This window comes from Podarcis muralis, chromosome 5, assembly GCF_964188315.1.
Source record: "Podarcis muralis chromosome 5, rPodMur119.hap1.1, whole genome shotgun sequence".
In the NCBI taxonomy this organism is placed as follows: Eukaryota; Metazoa; Chordata; class Lepidosauria; order Squamata; family Lacertidae; genus Podarcis; species Podarcis muralis.
In genome coordinates this window covers 32,766,108-32,792,099 of record NC_135659.1, presented here as the reverse complement: position 1 = coordinate 32,792,099, position 25,992 = coordinate 32,766,108, and the positions used below count along the sequence as shown (strand labels likewise).

Here is a 25,992-nt window from a genome sequence, read left to right as displayed (position 1 = left end):
GGGTTGCAATCTGGATGGTAGGCATAAAGGATTTTAGTGGGAGGTGGAGCTAATCTTCTTTGTAATAATGCAACCCTGCAGTTTTATGATTCCGCTTTCTTTTACCATTCTCTACAAACTTGGGTAGATCCATTTCAGCCAAACCGCAACGATAAATATTTTCCAAAATACAAGAAAGAAGCAAGGAGAAAGTGCAGGTTGAACAAAAATTTATTCTCAGTGTCAATATTAATTAATGTTCAAGTTAAATACTTAACCATAGCATCCTATAAAATGTGAACAAACAACACATAATGTTTTCCAAAGTTTGTACACAGTACATAAAAAATTTTCTGCATTCAGTAGTACTCTGTCATGATTGTTGCTTTTACATCTGAAACATTTAAAAGTCTAAAAATAGATTTCCTTTATTTTTTCACATTTGCTTTCTCAGTAAATATAATTTAGCAAATAAGGCATCTATAAAAGTCGGGTTCCACATAAAGGTTTTGGACCAGTGTTTAGCAGTTCTAACATCTAACACAAGTTGCAGAATTGTTTTAAGAGCTATATTTAGAGTAGTTCTATGTGCTTGCCCACTCTTATGTTATTGCAAATAGTCTGCATTTGTTTAATATAAAGGCTTGAAAAATTACACTACATTTGCAATGAAATGCGTTAGGGCTTTCCATTACTTAGTGTTCACATCTCTGACCACCTTGTTTCGTGTTAATGGATGTGAAACACAGGAATGTCCCTCCTTCTTTCCAGCGAGTGTCAATCCTGGTCTCTTTGTCCACTTAAATCAAAATAATGGCAGAGAACACCAGCCACTAAGACTTTGTTTACACCACACTGAAGAAACCTGAACATGTGTGTAGCAAATTAGAAAGATTTTTATGCGGTTTCATCAACTAAGTTGACCAAACTCCTTTTTCAGAAGGATGGAAATCCCATTTTCCAGCTACCATTCCTGCTAAGTGCTAGGTGTTTGAGAGGAACTGCCTCCTTCCTGTGAGTGGGACCCTCCACGTGGGGCATCTACCAGCAGAGATTAGGGACCTGTAGCCCTCCAGATGTTGCAGGACTATAACTGGAGGGCCACATGTTCTCCAGGCCTGCCATAAAAGGAGGCAAATTCTATCTGCATGATTTCTCGTGGAGTGTATAATACTCTGCCTTGCCAACCCAGTTTGCTAGTTCTCACTGTCATTGGTTTAATCTTTTCTGTCTAGCCAAGGACTACAGCAGTTTCCACTGATATTAGAAGATTTAAAGGGGAGAGCTTTTTTGTACCTAACACAGAACTTTCTATAGGCTGGATAATACCCAGGCTGTCCATCGTGGAGCAGTTTTTTCTGCTCTGTTGTCTGAAACAGCACATGCTTGGGACACCAAATTTGCAGATGCGTTAAATAGAGAACTATTTTCTGCACACACACACACACACACACACACACACGGACCTGCTGGGTCACACAGTGCCATAGACCAAGTGTAGAGAAAGCTTGAATTGTAATTCTTGTGCTTTGCAGTTATATTTTTAGCATGATTTTTTCACTTTTAATACCATGTGAACTCTTAATTCTTTTAAATATATTTTCTTATTTACCATAATTATGCTTCTTTGTCTGGGGCAGAAAAAGCCAGTATGTCGCCCTCTCGTCAGCCCCAGCAAGCGTAGCTGGGGATGGCAGCAAACATGGGTCGGGGATGGTTGGAGGTCTAGTTCATCCGGAGATCACCATGGTGGCTACCTCTGGCCTAGAGTCTTTCCATTCAACACATCCAAGCAACTTCTTGTTTAATGCACTAAGACGCTGAGCTACATCTAAATATTGGGTACTTTTCAAAGAGGTTTTTATCAGACCGAAGCCCAGTGCTATTTTTCTAGAAAAAGAGGTGCCAGAACTCACCATGAACACCTCCCTCATTCTCACAGAATGGCAACAGCACCCACCTGAGAGGTGCAGGAACTGAGTTCCTGTGAGTTCCCTCTGAAAAAAAGGCCCTCCTGAAGCCCATTAGGTTTTTACAAGTTTTGATATTCTCTGCACCCTCACTTTGGCCCTGACCCATTGGCAGCATCAAGAAGGCCACTGCCTCAAATTGTAATGCAGATGTGTACACAGAACTAAAACAAACAAAGCAGTTTTGAAAAACACCTAGTGTCCTTAATCATTAGTGGACAGTATTCACACATGGTGCCTGTAGGACTATGATAGTAATATACCTATATTCAACAATGCTTCTAAACCCAGGCAATTCTGCTTTGATTTTTGCTGAAGTTCTAATGAATGCACTAGGAAGTAATTAAAGTTAGCTAATCTTGCAAGGACCTTCGTGGGTGTTTCGTGCCTTGTGTACAGGAATTTTCTCTTTGATGGTTCAGTTAAGTATCTGTAATGAGAGCGCCGTCCAGGAATCTCCGAATATATTCAAGAATTCTTGCTATTCTCATTAAGACCTTGAAAGGGGGGATGGAATCAAGATTAGTTCCTTGGAACACAACTAATGGAACAACTAAAACTATAGCATAATTACCTGGAAATAAAGTCTCAGTGAACTCAATGTTTATTTCTAAGTAAACTTGCTGTAGGGTTGTACTACATGTCTGATAATTGAATTGATTGTGTATATAAGCAGTTTCAGCTGAGCTTGGTGTGCTCAAAACACTGTATCATTTGGTTTCATGAAGCAATACTTCTTGTTTTGTGCAAAAGACATTATGTGTACTGCATTTTACAGGCAAGATCACATTTCCAGTTCCTGCCAAAAGGGTGCAGTGGTACATATTGTGGCCCATTGTTATGGCCCTGCATTAAAACCCTTCCCACAAAATTTTTCTTCTTAATGCATCGTCTGGATCCCTCATGAACATGCCTTAAGTTTGCGGTCATCAATGTGGTACCCCCCACTCCTTTCTTTTGATACCTGCCAATCCCAATTTTTGGATTTTTAAAAATTTACCTCAGGCTACCTTGCTGGAAGGGACGCGGGTGGCGCTGTGGGTTAAACCACAGAGCCTAGGACTTGCCGATCAGAAGGTCGGCGGTTCAAACCCCCACGACGGGGTGAGCTCCCGTTGTTCGGTCCCTGCTCCTGCCAACCTAGTAGTTCGAAAGCACCCCAAAAAGTGCAAGTAGATAAATAGGTACCACTCCGGCGGGAAGGTAAACGGCATTTCCGTGCGCTGCTCTGGTTCGCCAGAAGCGGCTTAGTCATGATGGCCACATGACCCGGAAGCTGTACGCCAGCTCCCTTGGCCAGTAAAGCGAGATGAGCGCCACAACCCCAGAGTCATCCATGACTGGACCCAATGGTCAGGGGTCCCTTTACCTTTAACTTTACCTTTACCTTGCTGGAAAGCTCAGATTTCCAGCGGCATGCCCTTTCCCCTTTGTTTCCCCCTGTATGCCTCTTGGCCCCACACAGGCCCAGAGATATTCCAAGAACATGATGCAGGCAGGGCGATTTGCTGCCCTGTTTGTTGGCAGCCCCAGTTGCCTTTGAAATGGGGGTGAGGAGTGAAATGTTGTTGTGCTGTAACTCCCAACATCCTTGAACTATTGACCAGCACTGGGGGAGGGCAACCTGCCACTCAGGGCACATTTCCCCATTCACATCCCCATACCTCATTCCGGGCCTGCATACACTGATGCAAGAGGGAGACTTTCGCTTTCCAGAGAATCCTATCCTGCCCAATGGTTAATTTTTTGCTACTCTCAGATATGCTGCTTCAATGCAAATCTGTGTGAATATAGGTATAAATGACTATGGTGTGTTATGCATTTCTAGCTAAACCTGGTGTCATTTGGAGCTGCCCAAAGCACATTTCTGGATGGTTTTTAAATCCCCAGGCCCTTATAGCTACACTAAATCTGCCCTGGAGGGGGTATCACATTTAATAGCATATCAGGCAAATGCAATAGTTCAGGCATAGGCCTGATGTTTGGAGACTACAACTCCCATCATCCCTAGCTAACAGGACCAGTGGTCAGGGGTGATGGGAGTTGTAGTCCCAAAACATCCGTAGGGCTGAGTTTGCCTGTGCCTGAAGTAGTTTGTATTCAAATAGAACTAAGTGCATCTTGCAGAAGGTGTATAATACAGAGTGGCTCGATGCTTATTTTGGAATATAGAGTAATACAGGCACTCCCCCCACCTCCATATGTTTTGACTCGTGCATGACCACGCATACACGCGGCACTGGGAAATAATTCAATTCATACCCAGAAATGGTAGAAGAGAGTGTGAAAGTCCTTGTGGCTCACAAAGACACCCTCCCCAGAGCCCAAAGAGTACATCAGTGTGGGTGGAGGAAGCTATGAAAAGACAGACAGCACAGTGGGGCTTTGTTTACACTGCTTACCCTCCCCAGCTAGCAGCTGGCATGCAGGGGAGTGCAGCAGCAGAAGCTGTTTTCCTGCAAGCCCCCCAGCTTCCTGCTGGCACCAGAGCTTCAATTCTAGTTGTGGATATTTTTGGATACAGTATTTTTATGGATTGAAGAGAGAGCGGCAGGGAGGGCTTTTAGAGGGTGCTTCCCCACTTCACGCAGGTTCATTTATGTGTGTGGGGGCCCGGAACGTAAGTGGGGAGTTGCCTCTACAAACTTCAGTTCTGTAATCTGGCAACTGCCAAATTGGAAACTGTAGCAACCAGTTCAGTTTTGCCTAATCGGGGTGGAGCAGAGAGCACAAGCTAGCAGTGATACTTTCTGGAAACAACTCTCCACGTGGGTTTGCATTTAGTTACTAACCTTTTACAGCAGCAGAAGATTGTTACAGGGCCTTCGTCTTCTAACCTGTACCTCCCAGAGTTTGGTAGATCTTTGCACTGTGCTACGAATGCACGGAGCTCTGTCTCTGGAAAGCCTTCTTGCTGGTAGTGCTTAAAAAAAAAAGTGGTGTTGTTAGCATCAATGCGCGGAATCTCAAACAAACCACTGTATGCAAATCAATGGAGAGATGTAATTTTAATTGTTATTCAGCATACCATTTCACCTGTTGTTTTATTAAAGGGGGGGTTGGAGTGCTGTGGGTGGACTTGCTGGGTAGAAAAATTGGGCTAGGGGAGAAGGATAAAGTGGTTTGTTTTATTATAAAACATTTTTATATACCTGTCATGTAAACATGCGAAATGCACTTTCTTCAAATCCATGGGAGACGAATCTTCAAAGTATGAAGGGAAATCATATTTTTGCTAATGCTTTCCCACCTCCCCACAAAACTCCAAAAAGAGGCTAGAGATTAGGGCAGCACATGCACAGTGCCTTGATGCTTCCCTAAAAAAATCTGCTGGTACTAATTCTCAGCTGCAGACTCCAAGGTCTTTCTTTATAGGGAGGCAACGTCTGATGCAGATAGATGCTGGAGATGTAATGCTGAAAATGCACTGCATATGATGCAGGTGTGTCCAGCGATATTTTCCTTTGGGTCTGAAGTTACTGTTGGCATTAATTTTGTCCTGGAGAAATCCTAGATATTTGCAATGTCCACGTACTTTTAAATTATATTCCAGTGGTATGGGAAGCAACAGCAGGACAACAAAAGTGTATTTAGCAAAACCTTCTGGTTGCTGGGACTTAAGACTTCAAGCGTTTGGGAAACCCAAAATCTACTATGCAATTCTCCAAGTACCTCACTGCAATTGTTGCATTGGAATGTATTCCCTATAAACATCGAATTCATTTGGATATCTATTGGGACGTTTGGATGGCATATATAGAAACATATATGTTTAAACTGAGGCTGATATATTTGGTGGCCTTTGACTGCTTTATGTAAGTTGGTGTTTTCTTCTACGTCTTCTCTTTTTCTTTCTCAACTCCAATGCTAGCAAATGAGGATTTGTATTTAAGTATATACATTTTTAAATGGCAAGTTTAATTAATAAAGAAAAGAAATACAAATTCTTAGCTGATAAAGAGTTGGAGGAGTCTTAAGTGAAGCAGGTGGCCTGCCATCTAAGGTAAAGGTAAAGGGACCCCTGACTATTAGGTCCAGTCGCGGACAACGCTGGGGTTGCGGCGCTCATCTCACTTTATTGGCCAAGGGAGCCGGCGTACAGCTTCTGGGTCACGGGGCCAGCATGACTAAGCCGCTTCTGGCGAACCAGAGCAGCACACGGAAACACCGTTTACCTTCCCGCCGGAGCGGTACCTATTTATCTACATGCACTTTGACGTGCTTTCGAACTGCTAGGTTGGCAGGAGCTGAGACCGAGCAACGGGAGCTCACCCTGCCATGGGGATTCGAACCACCAACCTTCTGATTGGCAAGCCCTAGGCTCTGTGGTTTAACCCACAGCGCCACCCGCATCCCTTTGCCTGCCATCTACTTCCCTTCAAACCTAGAGCCTAAAGAGGAAAAGAATGGGGCTCCTTCCTTCCACAAGAGACCAGCTGCAATCTTTTTGCTGAAACAAGATGTTTTGGCTCAAGCAGCCAGATTGCAGCAGTTGTCCCCAGGGCTGACCCCCTCTGTAGCAGTGCACCCCAATCCAATTAAGGGAGAAGTTTCTTAATAACTGGGGAGTGGGAGAAAAACATTAACATTGGTTCCCTACAAGGAAATAATAAAAATAAAATAAATAAATAAATAAATAAATAAATAAAAGTTTATTTATACCCCAGCCATCTGACTGGGTTTCCCCAGCCACTCTTGGTGGCTCCCAACAGCATATTAAAAACATGATAAAACATCAAACATTAAAAACTTCCCTAAACAGGGCTGCCTTCAGATGTCTTCTAAAAGTCAGATAGTTGTTTATTTCCTTGACATCTGGTGGGAGGGCATTCCACAGGGTGGGCGCCACTACCGAGAAGGCCCTCTGCCTGGTTCCCTGTAATTTCACTTCTCTCAGTGAGGGAACTGCCAGAAGGCCCTCGATGCTGGACCTCAGTGTCTGGGCAGAATGATGGGGGTGGAGATGCTCCTTCAAGTATACTGGGCTGAGGTTGTTTAGGGCTTTAAAGGTCAGCACCAACACTCTGAATTGTGCTCGGAAACCTACTGGGAGCCAATGTAGGTCTTTCAGGACTAGTGTTATATGGCCGCTCCCTGTCACCAGTCTAGCTGCTACATTCTGGATTAATTGTAGTTTCCGAGTCACTTTCAAAGGTAGCCCCACATAGAGCACATTGCAGTAGTCCAAGAGGGAGGTAACTGGAACATGCATCACTCTGGAAAGGTTCACACATACCTTAACTGTTTCATAGGTATCTGTAATAAGAGCAATGAAGAGACTCAGAACCATGTAGATAAAAAGGCTAATGAAAGAGTAGAGGTAGATCCGACTGAACAGCCAAACCAAGTAGCTTTTCTGCTGCATCTTTGCAAAAGTAGCAAACATGTCGTCTCCATTTATCAACGAAAAGAGACACTCGGAAACCATGTTCAAGGAACGGAACTGGAAGTGAGGAACCAGAACAAAGCAAAAAAGATAGGTGTTTGTTTTTGACAGATCAGTGAAGCAAGTTCAAACAAACATGTTATATACCTTATGGGGGGGGGGTCCTTGCCACACATAGTGTACAGTATAAATACAGTGGTAGCTCGGGTTACAGACCCTTCAGGTTACAGACTCCACTAACCCAGAAATAGTACCTCAAGTTAAGAATTTTGCTTCAGGATGAGAACAGAAATCGCACGGTGGTGGTGGTGCGGCGACAGCAGGAGGCCCCATTAGCTAAAGTGGTACCTCAGGTTAAGAACAGTTTCAGGTTAAGAACGGACCTCCAGAACGAATCAAGTTCTTAACCCGAGGTAGCACTGTAGTAGATCATTTGGACAGTACTTAAATACTATCTCCGTATACAGGGCCATACATAGGAATGGACAGGCAAAATTGGAGTCCCAATCAGCGGTAAACTGGGTGTTATGGGCATAATCTAATTTTGTTCAGACTGCCATTCATGTAACAAAACTCCTCTCCTTTTCCGGTGTGCCTCCAAAATATGTTACAGAGAGTCCTCCAACTCTTCACAGCAGATTCTGAGGCTGCACACAAGGCTGTAGGGAAGAGGAGAGGACAGTGAAATCTTGTTACACAAGCTGAATGCCATTCTTCTTCTGCACAGACAGCTTTGGAAACTACTCTGTGTTTGGGGCATGCTGCCCTAAATAAAATCCACGGGTGGCTTTTTCATCTTTTTATGGGGCAGAAGGAGCTAAATAAATTTATATGCAAGGCTTAAACAAACAAACAAAAACCCCTAGATTGCAATACCTTGACGTGATATGGGCCCAGCACAATCCAGCCGCAGAAACAATAGCCCAAATAAATCATAGCAGCACAACAGCAAAATCGGATGACGTTGGGCAAAGCCGCACGTAGTGTCAAAATAAGCAGCTGCAGAAAACAAAACAAAAAGCAAAACAATCCAGTATTGCCAATCAGACTTCAGCCCTGCATTCAGTACAGCTAGATAGCAACAGGTCCTAGGTAATCCTTACATTGTACTTCTGAAAGAAGCCTAGGTAGCGAATCACTCCAAGCCACACGAGCATGGTGGAGGTTCCCAAGAGGATGCTGCAGACATCGTAGCTGGTTAGACTCTGTACGAAACAGAATTTTGGAACGTTATTAGCTGTTTAGTATAACTACCCAGATTAGGTATAATAGCATTGAATCTTAGTAGCATTATGGTGGTGATTGGGAGGATGGGAGCAAGGTAGATCTGCCTCCTTATCAAACACCTGTCTTGGTGAGAGGTAGCATTTGATAAGATATGTGGACTGCATTTTGTACAAGCTGTCCTAGATAAAACCCTCTCTATTCCCTTTAAGACAGGAGGCACCCCAGATCTGCCAGACAAAAATCAGGGGGAAACATCAACTACTTTTGCAGCAATAGCAGACAGGTAAGGCCAATTCTTTTTCTGAGGGGTGTCACTATGACCCAGGTGAACAAGGAGCCTCCAGAGACTCAAGGTGCACCGGAGAGATGAGTAGAGCTGCTTCTAGATCAGGGTTTCCCAGCTGTTTTTTGGACTACAACTCCCATCATCCCTAGCAAGCAGGACCAGTGGTCAGGGATGATGGGAAGTGTAGTCCAAAAACAGCTGGAGACCCAAGTTTGGGAAACCCTGTTTTAGATGAAATTAGTATTTGGAAAGTGGTGTGTATTAGAACATTTATTTAATATATATGCACAACTGATGATATTCCTCCACGTGCCCAGAGATGCTTCCGGCTCCCACTTCATACATTAAACTATGGAACTCGCTCTTACAGGAGCCAGCAATGGCCTCCAAGTTGGATGGCTTTAAAAGTGGATGAGACAAATTCATGGAGGAGAGGGCTATCAGTGGCTACTTGCTATGACGTCTGCCTCCATAGTTATAGAAGCAGCAATGCTTTTGAATACCATTTGCTAGAATCAGCAGGAGGGGAGAATAATGCTCTGCCCCAATCCCGCTTATGGGTTTTGTACAGGCATCTGGTCAGCCTCAATGTAAGAACAGGATGCTGGTCTTGATGGGTCCTGATCCAGCAGCATCTTTATCATCACAACATGAATGGGGGAAAAAGCAGGTAAAAAATATTTAGGCAGCAATCCCTAGACCTACAAAGCTGGGAGTATGCCCCATTGAACTTAAGACTTATTTCTGAACTGACATGTATAGGATTGCTGCTAACCGAGGATGCCAAGATACTAAAGGCCAGTTGAAGAGCAGAGGAAACATTTGTTTCCTGTTCAGCATACAAGCCTGCTACCTACCTTAGCCTGTATCTCCATCTTCAGCGTAGAACCAATTAGGGTTAGAACATCACTAACTATGATCATGATATACCAGCCATTCACAAATTCCATCTGATCCGTGAAAGAGACTTCTTTCTTATAGTGTTGTTGGAAGAAAGATACAAATTCCTGAGAGAGGGACATAGACATAGAGAAAAAAGGGGAGGAATTGTATTATATGAGAAGCTGCAAACGACAATACACTGGGAAGTGCTGTCTGGCAAACCCTAAACTCACCCTCTGCAGACGAACTCCTTTAATCACAGATCGTGTGCAGAGAACCAGGGATGCTAGGCATGTCAATATGACAAAGGCGTCAAAGATCATCATGTAGTGCGTGTTCTTCTGTACTGGAAGAGAAAGTCCAGTACAGACTATTAGGAGACTTGTCCTCAATGGAGATGACGTTTCTATTTTTCGTTAATATTTGGATCATGGTGCAATTTGGGCTGGCCAAGCAATTCTACTAGTCAAAGTTTTCAGCAAACTTGAGGGAACATGCTCATGAATATGAAACCTTCAAGGAAACAGTCAAAGCTGATCCTCTCCCACCTGTTGCACTGATTGAATTTGCATTTTTTTAAAGACCTGGACATTAGATGCAAAGAAGATGAGACAAAAAACCTTGAATGTGAGGTTTTTACTTACGTGATCCAGAAACATGCCAGTCTTTACATTCCTTAATGGCAATATCGTTGTCTAGGCTGATTTTGATTCGTCCACTGTGTGCTTTGTTATCAAAGACTATCTGTGGGGTCAGAGACAAGAAAGCAGTTATCTATTTAGAGAGAAAGCTCTGAAGCCATATATCACACTGACGAGCCATTAAGACAGACTGGATCTGACAAACATTCTTCTAGCAGGACACATCAGATTGAAACGTCTTACGATTCCCAATTGTTTGCTGAAAAGAAAGAACATCTGGTGTCTGCCAGATGCTGTTTGATTATAGCTCCTGTTGGCCCCAGCTAACATGGCTAATGGTCGGAAATGATAGGAGATGGACCACATCTGGAGAGTGCCACCTTGGCTATTCCTGGTTTAGCTATAACTGCTGCACCATGACAGCCAAAATTATATTCTTGAAAACAGGCCTGGAGTTGGCGCCAGGAATCCTTGGGCAGCTAGCAATGCCCACAACGGATGATTGACCCGGAATCTTCTTTTTCAAAAATCTCTTCTGTGCTTCAGTTGGCACCAGGCAACTAGGCTTGGAAGCCACCATTTTACTTTCCCACAGTGCCTTGGCAAAAACCCAGCTCAGGGATAGTGGGAGGAATTAAAATAGCAGCTCATTGGCTAGCACTGATTGGAGTGCTGCTGCCCAACACCATCAAGTTGGCCTGTCAGGACCCAACATATAAGTGGTTTCCCCCCCCCCCCCAGCACTTCTGCAAGGATGCCCTTAGCACACTGATGAAATATTTGAAGTCAAAATGGCTGAACTGCCTCAAGGAAAATGGGGCTTTGGTACTCTGCACATCTCAACTCCTCAACATCTCCCATGGCTATTATCACTTTGTCCATGTCTCATCCTCCATATCCTCCACCGGCAAAATCCAAGTTGTAATGGAAAAAGAAACATGAATTTATACTTCACAAACTGGATATCCCTGGAGCTCACTTTACCTATGTTCCATATGCTTTAATATTGTTTAATAAGTATTTGGAAATGGTGAACCAAACTATTGATGTTAAAATAACAGAAATGATCCCTGCCACATCTGGTGCCCCTTGCAATGGATAGCTTCAGCCCCATGATTTGCTAGGCCCTTTCTGCCTCGCACATCTTCTTGAGGCTTTGATGGGCTCCTGGGTTCACATCACCCCTTCTCCAAGCTGCCCTTTGGAAAAACTGGCTGGGGCCCTACAGCAAATGGGAACATTTGAACCTGAAGCCTGTACTTACCGTCAGAGTGAAATCATAGCAATCTGGTAGTTCGTGATGACGAACCGTCTGGAGATTGATAGCCTTCAGTTTGAACGTGAGCTGCAGAGTCACGAGTCTAGAAGAAGAGTTTGGGGATTTTATTTCACCATTACCAACAACAACATGCGAGCGCACCAGCCACTGAGGACTCCCGCCTCACCTATGGAAGTCTAGAGTGAAGTTGAAAACGTTCTTCCCCAGTGTCCTGTTTTCCAAAGGCAGCATGGGTTCCACATAAAAGCATTCTGTGAGGAAAAGACAAGACAGCTTTTGTGGGAAGTACTCAGCATCTCGCAAGGCAAAGAAGAGTCTAGAACAGTGTTTCCCAAACTTGGGTCCCCAGCTGTTTTGTGACTACAAATCCCATCCTCCTTAGCTAGCAAGACCAGTGGTCAGGGATGATGGGAACTGTAGTCCAAAAGCAGCTGGAAACCCAGGTTTGGGAAGATCCTGCTGTCCACAAAGGTAGGTGTGGTGATTTGACATGCATTGGGAAGCTCTCCCTTTGATTACGTTACCCACCGTGTAACTTTTTCTCCCTGCACCGTGCCCCAGGAGAAGGAAGAAGGAAGTGGTGGTTGTGATCTTGGTATATAGCCACCCACAACTTCATTGGGCAGTTAAGGATAAGCCCCTCAGTGTCAGGACTGCCGACATCTGTTTTTCAAATGTGGAGTAATGCTGAATCAATGTGAAATGGGCTCTTATTTCAGAATGAACACCAGTTTCTCAATAAATAAATAAAAACCAGGGGAAAACAGCAACACAATGGATCTAGATTATGTATGTGGGCTATACAGTATAGGTGGGAGGAAACCAAGTACTTAAGTCTCCATTGATTCTAGAATGAGATGGTGTGTGTACAAACCTCAAGAGTAATAGTTGGTATTGCATATGAGTGATGACAGGAAATTGACCTCTCCCCACCCCCTTCTCTCTCTCAAACACAAGACTTGAGTAATAAAAATATATATTACCAGTTTCGATTTCTGGATCAATATCAAAAGTGTCATTTCCAGGACAGATGGTTCCTCGCTTGTAGAAGTATTGGCATATGGCCATAGGTGTCTCTTCAGCTCCTCTCTTCTCGTAGGCGTGATTTCCAACAGATATGGTACGCAGCTGTAAATACTAACCCAAAACTGACAGATGGTTAATGAACCCATATGAACCTGCCTGACAATCAAGAGAAAGCTCAGATGACTCTCTCTCCATCCTGTTGATGCACGATATCAGATAAGCAGCTACCAGAGGCAGGATCATCCCAGTGGTGGTTCCAAATGTGTGTGGAACGTCCTCCCTTTGGAAATATTCTGGTCCCCTCTCTTGGTTTTTAGGTGATCAACTGGAGTCTAAGTCTACAAAAGTTTGTGCCATAATAACATTGAGGTGCCACAAGACTCTTTGTTGGTGTTCCTGCAGCAGGCCAGCACAGATCACCTCTCTGGAAATATTATTTAAAATACCTTCGTTTCAACATGCTTTTAATGTTTAATTTTAAATGTGCAGCTTTGAATGCATTTTATGTTATTGGCTGCATTAGGTTTTTGTAACTGTAATTACAAAATAACGTTTTCTATTGTCTTTGGTGTTTATTCATTTTGTAAACTTCTGATTTCTAGAAATAGGTCATCCTCTTGTAAGGTCAAGGGAGCATCTGAGGGCATCCAGATAAATGATTAAATCTACATAGATAAATTTAGTGTTGTTCTCTGAGCTATGTTTGGTTTCACTGGGTTTAGTTAAATTTGTATGGACAAAGTCGAGATCGGAATCTGCATTTTATTGAGCTTCTATTTGCCTGCTTCCCATAAATAAGGGAAGAACAAGCAATTAGGACAAAGATGAGCAGTTTCTTTGCCCTTTAAGGATTTTTCACGGGGAGTTTCACAAGAGAAACCCAAATAGTTGAAAACCAGCAAGTGACTACAATTGTCCTCACAAAAAGCACACTAAGGCATGCACCAATTTGACTGAGACTGTATCTACAGGCTCTTGAACTATGGTAGTTTATCAGTGGGAAGGAGTTTCTGGAATTCTGATTTGGGAATTAAGTTTGGCTCGTGAGGATGATGTTATCAATTAACTATTACTATGCTCAGGCGCTGAAGACAAATAACAGGGGTTAGCCTGCCTGTGACCCTGCAGAAATACTACAGAGCCGGCCCTATCATTAGGCAGGATGAAGTGATCGCCACAGACAGCTGGTTTGGGTTTCTTGAAAGGCCAGAAAATGGTTAGGTATTTAATAATTCTTGGATTTTTACAGCCAGAAACAAGGAGGAGCACTTTGGGGATGGGTTGCCTCAAGAGCCAAAATAACTTGACTGGCCTTATGTATTCTGCACCTGGATTGGCAGCGTTTGCTACTCTGCCTCAGGCAGTACAGACTCTTGGGCCACATGGAAACAAGATGGGTTACGAGGAAATCCTTATGTTGTTAGCCTTGCCAAATGGGTAGGTAGCCAGACAAGGACGGAAGCAGGTTCCACATCTTAGCTCCCAAATGTTGCGGTGAGAAGTACATCAAAACAAGTACGGTACATGTCCCAGATTTGGGCTCAAGTAGACTTCTTCACCTAAGCCAGGGGTGGGGGACTGGGTCAATCTGGCAGGCGGGTTCCATCATCTTGACACACAACCATCCATGAACTAAGCTTAACAGGTGGGTGGGGCCAGTCACCTGACATCACGTGGCCCATTTTTAGCCTGCATGGTTTGAAATCAAACTCTGAGGGGCAAAACATTCTGCAATGCATAGACATTCATCTGACTGTCAGCACCTGAGAAGCCTTGTGCAATATGTTTTTCAGGGACCACGGATCAGCCATTATCTGCCCTACACCATACAGCTGACCCAAGTCCTTTTTAGCCATTATCCCTTGAGGAGTGAACACTGGTACGGCAGATCTGCAGGTACATTCTTTTGGCCTCACTCTCTGTAACCATGCAAACTAGGTGAGAGTCCCTACTTCTTTATGGAATGTGCAAGACACCTCTGCATGATTTTGCTGAAAACAAAGCAAAAAGCTGAATGAGTCATGCAGCTCTGGGGCAGGGCTAAAGATCTCCCTTGTCAGACAACAGCACAAAGATGGAGGAACCTGTGGCGCTCTAGATGTTGCTGGGCTCCCAGCGCCCATCATCCCTGACCATTAAGCTCTGCTGGCTGAAGCTGAAGGGAGCCAGAGTCCAAGAACACTGGCAGGACTAACAGGTTCCCCATTCCCTGCAGAAGCACCTGAAAATAGCTTTTGTGTTGAATAATTTTGTTGTACAATTCTGTCTGTACAGAAAGTCTGTATAGTCAGTGTAGTGTTGGACAAGGAACAGGGAGACCCAGGTTCAAATCTCTAATCTATAAAGCTTGGGTGACCTTGGGCCACTCAACCCAGCCTGTCTCACAGTTTTGTTTTGAGGGTAATGTATGAAAAGAACCTTGTACTATGTCAGTCTTGAGCTCCTTCAAGTAAAAGGTGGGGGAAAGGTGAAATAAATAAATAATAATATTTTTATTTACTGTATTTTTCGCACCATAGGACGCACCGGACAATAGGACGCACCTTGTTTTAGAGGGGGGAGAACAAGGGAAAAAAATTCTTCCGCTCTCTGCCTAGCACCCCTTCAGTGAAGCGGCAGGAGGCGCTGCGCAGAGAGTGGGAGAATTTTCCCCCTCTTGTTTTCCCGCTCTAAAACAAGGTGCCGTTTAAGGTGCGTTCAGGCGGCTACCTTGGAAGCCTGGAGAGTGAGAGGGGTCAGTGCGCACCGACCCCTCTCGCTCTCCAGGCTTCAGGTTCCTTTCGACCTGCTCTTTGGGGCTGGCGGGGGGAAGCCCACCACCAGCCCCAAAGAGCAGGTCAGGGAGCAACGGAAAGGCGCAGCAGAGAGGCTGCTGCCATAGTCACGCGTCACTTCTCCAGCTGGGAGAGGGTCGCGGGGCTATGGCTTCTTTAGCCCCGCGCGCGCTCTCCCGGCTGGAGAGGTGACGCGGGGCTATGGCAGGAGCCTGTATAGCCGCGTGTCGCGGGGCTATGGCGTCTTCGCTCCATAGGACGCACACACATTTCCCCTTCATTTTTGAAGGGGGAAAAGTGCGTCCTATAGAGCGAAAAATACGGTATTTATACCCCACCCTCCCCGGCCAGAGCCAGGCTCATGGCGGCTAACACCAGTAAAATTACAATAAAAACATAAGGGGGGGGGACCAATTTATTAAAATATGGGTTAAAATACAATTTAAAATGCAGCCTCATTTTAATAGTAGCCCATAGATCAAAACCATAAGGGGAGGGAAACATAAGGGTCAGACTGAGTCCAAACCAAAGGCCAGGTGGAACAGCTCTGTCTTGCAGGCCCTGCGGAAAGATGTCAAATCCTGCAGGGCCCTAGTCTCTTGTGACAGAGCATTCCACCTAGTCGCGGCCAGTACAAAAACCATAAAATTAAAACAACAGATTTGTCCTACTACCCATTTTCTGTGCAATTAATGCTCACAAATGACTTTAATATGGAGTAGTAGCTTGGTTTTTTTAAGCTAGCTTTAAATTTCATGGAAAACGGCACCCTTGTAGAATAACCCCAGCTGCTATATTTATTGTATTGTAAAATGCTCCTAGATGGCTCGTAGGAAGTGAAGTTACCTGATTTATTGCGAAATAGATCTGATCATAGACATCCATCTGCGTATAAACTGCATAGGTGTCATCCAGTCTGTCCGTGTAGCCTTTCAGGAAGAGATGTTTAAAAGCCACTGTGTTCTCCTCTTTAAATTCCACTACCATTTGGTTGCTTAACCCAAACACTACCAGCTGAAGGCAACCGCACACAAAAAGAAAAAGAAAGAAAAGAGAGCAAAAGTTGTTGTTTTTTATATTCCAAATAATTTCAGCTGGTTAAAAGCTGCACATTTCTACACAGCTCATTTCCCTGCTGCGTGGACAACTATGGCTAAGACCATATTTGTATTTATCAAATTTATATCCCACCCTTCGTCCCGAAAGATCCCAGGGTAGCAAACACACGCCTGTAATTTAAAATAAAAACGTATTTTAAAACAGTGAAAAACATCCTTTTTAAAAATGAAACGCAATAAAACATGTACCATATTTTTCGCTCTATAAGACGCACCAGACCATAAGATGCACCTAGTTTTTGGAGGAGGAAAACAAGAAAAAAATATATTCTGAATCTCAGAAGCCAGAAAAATGAGGGATCACTGCGCAGCAAAAGCAGCGATCCCTCTTGCTGTTCTGGCTTCTGGGATAGCTGTGCAGCCTGCATTCGCTCCATAAGACACACACACATTTCCCCTTACTTTTTAGGAGGGAAAAAGTGAGTCTTATAGAGCAAAAAATATGGTAACCAATGATGTGTCTGGATAGGCCTGTCGAAAACATTTTCAGCAGGCATCTAAAATAATACAAATATGGTACTTTACCATAAACATGGGATGCGGGTGGCGCTGTGGGTTAAACTACAGAGCCTAGGGCTTGCCGATCAGAAGGTTGGCGGTTCAAATCCCCACGACAGGGTGAGCTCCCGTTGCTCGGTCCCTGCTCCTGCCAACCTAGCAGTTCGAAAGCACGTCAAAGTGCAAGTAGATAAATAGGGACCACTCCGGCGGGAAGGTAAACGGCGTTTCCGTGCGCTGCTCTGGTTCGCCAGAAGCGGCTTAATCATGCTGGCCTCATGACCCGGAAGCTGTACGCCGGCTCCCTTGGCCAATAAAGCAAGATGAGCGCCGCAACCCCAGAATCATCCGTGACTGGACCTAATAGTCAGGGGTCCCTTTACCTTTACCATAAACTTATAAGGGCTGAGTTCAGAAATGCAACCTTATTATTCTCTTTGGTTCTTAATATGATTTGGCAAAGAAAAAGTTGGTAAGGTAGGAGTATATTCTCCGTTTACTGGGTGCATCCCTCCCTGGCTCCAATCCATTGTTGGGCCTTGAATGCAAGCAGTGGATTTCCTGCAAATTTAACCTTCCCATCTCTCACTCTCTATTTGCACATAGAGCTTATTATCTGGGATCTGCAAAGGTGAAGACAGTGCAATGGCTATAAAACTGACTCTAAATATATGTCAGCTGAAGGCGCTTTGCAGCCTGAGACAAAGGACAGTATGACACCCCCTCCCCTTTCCATGTGCAGAAGCTGACTGGCCTGGAGGTTGGATTTTACTCCCAACACTTGTGGAGGGGTCAATTTTGCAACCCAAAAAATAACCATTGGTGACAATACAGGCTACGTACACGCCATATATTTTAAAGCACATGGCTTCCCCCAAAGAATCCTGAGAACTGCAGTTTGTTGAGGGTGCTGGGAATCGTATCTCTCTGAAGATACAGTCCCTAGGATTCTGTGAGGGGGAAATGTATGGTGTATAGTTGTACACTGTCCACCATGCTTGACGCAACAAGCCAGATTAGGAGGCCCAGGGCAGGTCATGTGACAACAAAAGGAAATGTCTAGAGCAGGGTTTTTCAAACTTGGGTCTCCATCTGCCTTTGGACTACACTTCCCATCATCAGTGACCACTGGTCCTGCTAGCTAGGGATGATGGGCATTGTAGTCCAAAAGCAGCTGGAGACCCAAGTTTGGGAAACCCTGATCTAGAGGGCTCCGAAAGAACAACCGGGGGTAGCTCCCACCTCTCACTTTGCTTAGTGGCATAGCTGGGTGTTTATCGGTCCTCCAATATCAGAGGAGATTATTTTTCTCCCAAACTTTCATAATGTGAAACACTGAAGCCATTTCCCTTCTATTTCAAGTTTTGACATTTTCCATTAGTATTAAAAGTAGTTCCGGAAATGTATTTCTCAAACGAGTATCTCAATTCAGTATCAATAGCGTCTTGCAGTCACGTCCAAGCAACATAAGATGGTTTTGGGGATTTCTAAAAGGCAACTTGCAGCTTTCCCATTGTCTCTCACCTGGATAGTAACCATGGCAATTTTCAGAAGTTGTATCCCAAGTTTCCAAGGCTTCCTTCCCCGGGCCCAGAATTTTTCACAGGGGTTCATGAAGAAAAATTTAAGTTTCCTTCTCAGCTGATCTTCCAGAAGCAACTCCTGACACATTGAAGGGCGCCTCTTGTAGCCGTAGACGTTTTCATCATCATGGGAACTGCAGCTGCTTACAACCACCACTTCATCGTTTTCCATTGCTGGAACGTGCAACCCAGTGATTAAACCAAAGAGACATTAGCAAGCTCAGAATGACTAACAGAAAATATTATACTTGTGGTTAGGAGCATCTCTGCTATATGAGCTGGACTATCGTCTCCATGAAGGAATCAGACAATCATAGAGTTGGGAGGGACCTCTGAGGGTCATATGGTCCAACTGCCTGAGGCAGTGGTTCTCAAAGGAGGATGGTGTGGCAGGAAGATTCAAGGACCATCAAAGAAACTTTTAAACATTTTGGTGTAGCATCGTATCAGAATTTTACTTTATTTTTTAATTTGAAGAATCTGGACAGATACATTTTCAAAATGAGAGCGAGAACATCAAATGATATTGAGGATAATCCTCGTTAGCATTAGCTATTCTGCTGCAGTTCTCCACAACATGTTGTTGTGAACAGAGATTTTCAACTCTTGACAAATATGAAAAATCAGAAGAGAGAAAGCCTTCTTTGTGTTAATGAGGAGATGAGAGTTTGCTTGTCTCAAATTAGACCTAATATAAATGAGATTACCCAGCAAAAGCAAGCTCATGCCTCTCTCATTCGGTTTGAATACGTACATAAGGTACATATGTAAGAGGCTCGTTTATAATTATATTTTGGGAATGGTCCCATGTTCTTATGTAGCTGCATTGTTTTTATAGTTTCCGGATGTCCCATGATCATATTATAAAGTAGTTGTGTTCTATGTTATAAATCAAGCACTGCCAGGAGTTGGTTTCTTTTTGTTTTCCAAAGTATTTCTTATCAATAGAAAGATTTGGTGTGGCACGAGCAATTTTTTGTTCTGAAACTGTGCCCCAGAGAAGAAAGAACCACTTTGAGAACCACTGCCCTTAGGAGTGGCAGTTTACAGCCCAGATGTGTAGGGTGTAAAACAGAAACCAGATATATACACTCATCCCAAGGACCAGCCAACCCATATGATCAGGCTTATTAGGTCATCAACTAAGCACAGCAGGGAAGGGTGAATTAGTTAAGGGTACAGAAAAACTAATTCACACACAGTTCCCATGCTTCACTCACAGAAAGCGCTATTTTTAGAGATGAGCAATGGAGGCATTTTCCATAAACGCAGTATTTCCACATCTTGATTTTTTTCTGGTTTTCCTACTAGAGTTTGGATACAATAGAAGACAGATTTCTTAAAAAACAAAAAGCTATGCAAAAAAACACACCCTTGCATATAAATTCTTAATTGGAACTTATCTGTATTTCTTGTAATATGGGTCATCAGATCAAAGTGTTATTTATTTTTTACCAACATATTATTTTTTACCAACATACAATTCCAAGATATGGATTGACTAAATCAGCAACCCTGCGGTTCTCCATGCATTTGTTGTGCTCCAGTTTCCATCAACTTCAGCCTGCATAGACGATCATCAGGGAATGCTAGGAGTTGTAGTCCAGCAACATCTGGAAGCCTCAGGTTCCCCATCCTTTCACTCGGGGTTTCCCAAACGTGGGTCTCCAGCTGTTTTTGGGCTACAAATGCCATCATCCCTAGCTAACAGGAACAGTGGTCGGGGATGATGGGAACTGTAGTCCAAAAACAACTGGAGACCTAAGTTTGGGAAACCTCGCTTTCACTAAATACAAATCGGTATCAAGATAATTATTTGCAGAATGCAGATTCTTTTAAAGTGAGGAAACTAAAGGGAAAGCGCCTCTTTACCCCTGAGTTTTAAATACTAACTTATTTCTGTGACCAGCAATGAGGCTGTCAAATAGGAAGCCTGGTGCCTTCCGGATATTGCTAAGGCTAGGGTGGCCTGTAGTCAGGGACGAAGGAAGTTTCCAACCAGCAATTTCTGGATGGGCACAGGTTCCCCAACCCTGTAGTAAAGGGAAAGAAGGTACTTGGAAGTCTTAGTTGCAACTGTGCAGCTGCTTTAGATTTGAGGTCCCCAGAAAATAGATTACATCTGGCCAATGGAGAACATCCCCTTTGCTCTACTTGTTACACAAATGCCGTAGAAGTGCTTACAGCTTGACCGATGACATTGCTTCTAGTTCTCTTGCCCCTATCTCTTGCAAATGGTATGTGAATTATTTAGCGTTTTACCTGCAGCAGTGACCAAAATATGCCAAGAGCCTACAAGCAGGGTGCAGTACATTCATTTAAGAACAGGTATAGTTCAATCCGAACGTATGCTTAGAAGTAAATCTGATGGTGCTTTTCCCAAAGGAAATGCACATTGGATGACGGCTTTCAGCGGGGAAGTATTCCCACTAGGGGCCTTAACTTTCAAGTAAACATACATATAATCAAGTTGTGAAAAACATCACAAAACGCTGACCTGATCTCTTTGGGTCATTTAGGCTGCAATTCTATACACATTTACCTGAGAGAGTATGTTCCATTAAACCCAACAGGACTTACTTCTGAGTAGACATGTATAGGGTTACTGTAATTGCCATTATAGAAAACAAAAACAGCTCAATTTTTGGAAGAAGAAAATCCTGCACATGTGAGATAGCAGCTGCTAATCTACAAAGTAGTGACTTCGATTCACTTTTTGCCAAACCAGGGTCCGTAACTACAGACAAATGCAGCAAATTTCTGCACTAGATAGAAGTCCCTAATTTAGCTCTTTAAAAATATGTTAACATGCAACCTGGGCTTGAAAAAACCTACAAGGCTGGCTATGCAGCTTATAAGTGCCAACCTATGTCAACTCTCTTATCTCCCTCACACACCAATTGATGGAAACAAGGGCATTGCAAGAGTGGAACACATTTACACAGGAGTTGATGTTCTGTTCATTTTCACAGCTGATAGCATGACAAGATATGTAGCATGGATACATGAAAAAAATTGCTAGCTGATAGGAGCATCACACAGCATTCCTAATGTATCCATAAATGACTGCAATTAAAATTGCCAAATGCACTGATCAGGAACATTTTAATGTCCAAAGTTTCCACATTTTGTGTTACCGTTTAAACGAGAAACTTTGTCACAGCCACATGGGTAAAATCATCAGGCATTCGGAATGATTACTCACATTTCTGCAAGGTTACTGGATATACCCATATCAAAGTCCCACATCTACTGATCTAGAGATTGTAGGTGGAGACAACAAGCATGTTTCTGTTGACTTCCTCTTCACCATCCCAGCCTCTCTTAGGAAGGAAGCAAGGAAATCAATGGGGCATATTCCCCGGTAAGTGTGGTCAGGATTGCAACCAAACTTTCAAGTATAAGTCATTGTACAGATTAATCAAATTGGTTTTGATCAGATATGTGATTAAATCTGCATAAGTTTACATGACTAAAGAATAGTTTTGAAACACAGGAAAAAAGCCTGGGTATAAATTATCCAAAATCCATGAATAAAACAAATTGATACTTAACTTTCATTTTTAGTTTTCCACTTAACAGGGGTCTCCTCTCAGTCAATTGCAAGTTGCTGAATCCAATATATTAACCAGTTAAAGGTTGCAGCCCCATCTATTTCCAGTGCCACCCCTCAGCCCTGAAAATCTGACCAAGCAGGCTATGTCTCTGAACATGCACAAAGTGCCTTTCTCTCTACCAATGAGTTCCCTCCAAAGCACTGGAGAAGAGAAGCAAGGATCCCTGGGGGCATAGAATTGGAAGGTACCCCAAGGGTCATCTAGTCCAACCCACTGCAAAGCAGGAATCTCAACGAAAGCATCCATTTCCATATACCAACTGATCATGGGAAAGAGATTCATTTAAAAATCCTTGTGCGCGTCCACCTGCCTGTCTGATGCTCAGCTCCAAAATCCAGCATCTTTGAAGAAGGGCCACAAAACGGAGGGGGGAAGGTCTGTCTCCTCTCCCTGCCCCCACCCCGGTTATATGACCTCCGCGGGATCTTCAACCAGGAGGAGAGCCTTTCCTTGCCTCGGAGAGAAAGCAGGAGCGCCCGGACTGACCTTTGGAGGGACGGCGAGAGAAGCAGCGCATTGGGGCGCCTGAGCCTACCGCGCCTCTCCCTTCCATGCGCTCCCCCCATCCGTGAACCAGCCTCTCCGGGCGACTTACTCATTGAGGCGGCCCCAAGCGCTTACGGACGCTGCCGGTTGAACACGACACCACCAGGGACGCCGAGAGAGAGAGAGAGAGACCTGCTCGCGCCCGGGCGCAAAGCGACACCTGATGCCCGCGGAGAGGGCAACGCGCCACCGCCGCTCGCTCACCTGCCCTACCTGCCCGGGAAGGGCGCGCGCATCGCCAGGAGGAGGAGGAGGCGGCGGCCGGCGCCTCAAGGGGAGTCCGCTTTCATCCCTGCTGCCGCGGAGGAGGAGGAGGGGAGCGTCCTCCTCAGCAGGAGGAGGGAGGGCGGCCCCTCACTCCGAGCTGGTGCCGGCGAAGCTGCCCGGGCGCAGGAACTGCGGCGGCGAAGGCGGCGCAGGAGGAGGACGCGCCACGTGACTGGCGAAGTGCGCTCCTGCAGCAGCAGCAGCAGCAGCTTGGGCCTCCGCCTCCCGCAGGGGAAGATAGCCAGTGTGAGCACAAACTAGACCAGAAATGCCGCCCTACTTACCTCCCTACAGCAGCAGCAGCAGAGGTCCAAGTTGAGACACACACACACACACACACACACACACACACACACACTTGAAGGCTCTGGGTCCCCCAAAGTTAATGGGCATTGCCTAGTGCGAAATTTACGTATAACCCCAAAAAATTAAGGGAAAAAACTGGATGTACATTTCCAAGTGCTTTGTGTTGTGTATGTAGGCTCCTACGACTCCTTCCTGGATCACCGCCTTGTCGTGGCGAAGGGGCTTGAATAACTCAGAGAAGCTATGAGCTATGCCGTGCAGGGCCACCCAAGATGGACAGGTCATAGTGGAGAGTTTTGACCAAACTTGATCCACCTGGAGGAGGAACCGGCAAGTCACTCCAATATCCCTGCCAAGAAAACTCCATGGACAAAGACAACAGGCATATAAAAGTTATGGCGCTGGAAGATGAGCCCTTCAGGTCGGAAGGCGTCCAACATGTTACTGAGGAAGAGCAGACAGGTGGGTGGGAGAGAGGAAATTTATAGCACCCTAGGAATACACGCATCCTGGCAGAATGTGAGCTGCATTTACTATTGTAGACTAATTAAAAGGTACTTCCAGCAAGTATCGAGAGTCAATACTTTAATAATAGACCTCTGGGAGAAGGGAGTGCCACAATGATTGTTCAGCTAAAAATAACTTTCTAAATCCCTTTTGCTGTTTGAACTTGTTGTACTGATGTCATAAGGACACTCTAGTGGTGGAAGAAATGAGGGAAGGCAGTATCTGTGGTATACATAGTGCCTAATAGACCAAGATCTGCCCCTTCTTGAACGGTGCCAGGGGGTAATAGGTGGTCACATGCTGGAACAAAGGCATAGTGTCCCCTGTGACCTGTCTGGGTGAGGTGGCAAGCCCTTGCACCGCCTGGATAGCTTGACTGGTTAGAGAGTGGTGCTAATAACGCCAAGGTTGCATGTTCAATCCCCATATGGGACAATTGCATTGCAGGGGATTAGACTAGAGTCAGATGATCCTCAGGATCCCTTCCAACTCTGCAGTTCTGTGAATGAAACATATAGCTATGGAGCTTCCATATCAAGTTATCAAGGGCATCCCCTCGTGTTCTGCATTAAAGCAGTCAAGCCTCTAGTTTATGGCCACATAAACCCCAGCTTTTAGATTATGACTGGATAGCATTACACACTTGCACTTTTCTCATAGGATATGGGCTATGGAATGCATATCTGGCCATCACTGCCATGTGAGCTACTTCCAGGCACACCTGCAGACCCAGAAGCACTCCAAAGTAGCAAACTTCGGAGCATCCAAATCCTGTCTCCTCATGTACAGTGTGAGAGCCAGTGTGGTGTAGTGGTTAAGAGTGGTAGACTCGTAATCTGGTGAACCGGGTTCACGTCTCCGCTCCTCCACATGCAGCTGCTGGGTGACCTTGGGCCAGTCACACTTCTCTGAAGTCTCTCAGCCCCACTCACCTCACAGAGTGTTTGTTGTGGGGGAGGAAGGGAAAGGAGAATGTTAGCCACTTTGAGACTCCTTTGGGTAGTGATAAAGCAGGATATCCAATCCAAACTCTTCTTCTTCTACACACAATGATTCTTATGACCTCTATTCAGCTTTAGTTATCTCACCTACAGCTGCTGTCCCACCATGGCCAGATTTATTGTTAAGCTCATAATGCGCAGTATATTTCCACCTCGTAATTATTAAAATCCCAGAGGAATCCAAGGGATTGGGACAAGAATTCCACAGGGCAGAAAGTGTGATTTCAAGAGGACTGAAACCTCTACACTTTGTAGTTTAGAAATTAAGCACAAGATGGATAAGTACACAAAACATCCTGTAGTTCTTGCTTTCTACACAGGAAATTCGGATGTGGTTAGAGTTATTGAATAGGGAAGGAAAGGCTCTCTACACAGTCTGTATTGGCATTACCGTTACTTCGTAATTAATGTATCAATGCAGTATAGCTTTAGGGAAACTTTTAATGTAAATCTTTTTTTCTTTTTTTGCTGTAGGTTATTGCATTACCCATTACAATCAACTTAGAAATTCAATATCAGTCTCACTGGTACCAAGATGTCGAGATTTATTCATTTATTCGTCATAGCCACTGTTTTAAAAGATGGTGACCAAATGATAAGATTAGAAATATAACCCAAAATAAGTATCAACCTGGGCACCTTGGAAATTGTTTTTGTTATTAAAAAGTCTCTGGAAATACATTGGTGTTATAAAGATGTCTGGAGATACGTGTTTTTTTAAAAAGATGTACAGTCTTTGTGAAAACATTTTATGTAACAGCAGTTGAGTCAGTCGTTCCTCGTTCTCTCTCCCTCCCAAATTCAGGAACGAAAACTGCATGCAAGTTTAGTTCCTGAATCTTTAATGAAATCTCCTTTTCGGTCACAAAGTAACAATTATAGGGAGCAATCTCTTGCTAGAGGAGAGCTACTCTGAATAGCTTCCTTTGACTGTATCTCCGCTAATGTAATCCAAATAAGGCTCAAGTATAATTAAGCTCTTGAAAGTTATTAGATGAGCAAGTCAGCCACAGACGCGAAGGCATATTTTGCTGCAGTGATCCAGCCGCCTTCTCTTGCTTTCCCAATGGCTCAGCACGTTTTATCTTTCGAAATAAAA

General features: G+C 44.3%; 2 protein-coding genes across 18 annotated transcripts in view; one reads left to right on the top strand and one right to left on the bottom strand.

Annotated features, from left to right (window-relative positions):
• DNAI3 (dynein axonemal intermediate chain 3) overlaps positions 1-25,992 on the top strand; it is a 62,120-nt gene that overhangs the window by 2,575 nt on the left and 33,553 nt on the right. For 6 of the 12 annotated variants that reach the window (XR_013392875.1, XR_013392874.1, XR_013392876.1 and 3 more), the window contains exon 2: positions 8,776-8,845. The gene's annotated coding sequence lies outside the window, so the exon portion shown is untranslated. Of the gene's footprint in view, positions 1-8,771; positions 8,846-14,469; positions 14,573-25,992 lie in introns of all 12 variants that reach the window. The other 6 variants (XM_077928511.1, XM_077928508.1, XM_077928509.1 and 3 more) reach the window with 3 other exon arrangements.
• On the bottom strand, positions 193-23,264 carry MCOLN3 (mucolipin TRP cation channel 3). Of its 6 annotated transcripts, XM_028732921.2 has the most exons (15): positions 23,026-23,264; positions 21,855-21,972; positions 18,591-18,823; positions 16,297-16,464; positions 12,634-12,787; positions 11,817-11,901; positions 11,636-11,732; positions 10,375-10,474; positions 9,964-10,076; positions 9,706-9,855; positions 8,439-8,540; positions 8,212-8,334; positions 7,186-7,392; positions 4,742-4,872; positions 193-2,446 (listed from the first exon to the last, which is right to left on the bottom strand). In XM_028732921.2, the coding sequence occupies exons 3-15, from the start codon at positions 18,819-18,821 to the stop codon at positions 2,440-2,442; spliced, it is 1,668 nt and encodes a 555-aa protein (XP_028588754.2). In that variant the 5' UTR covers positions 18,822-18,823; positions 21,855-21,972; positions 23,026-23,264; the 3' UTR covers positions 193-2,439. The 6 variants fall into 6 exon arrangements, with proteins under 6 accessions (XP_028588754.2, XP_028588752.2, XP_028588755.2 ...); XM_028732919.2 differs by lacking the exon at positions 21,855-21,972 and having other exon boundaries at positions 23,017-23,264; XM_028732922.2 differs by lacking the exon at positions 21,855-21,972.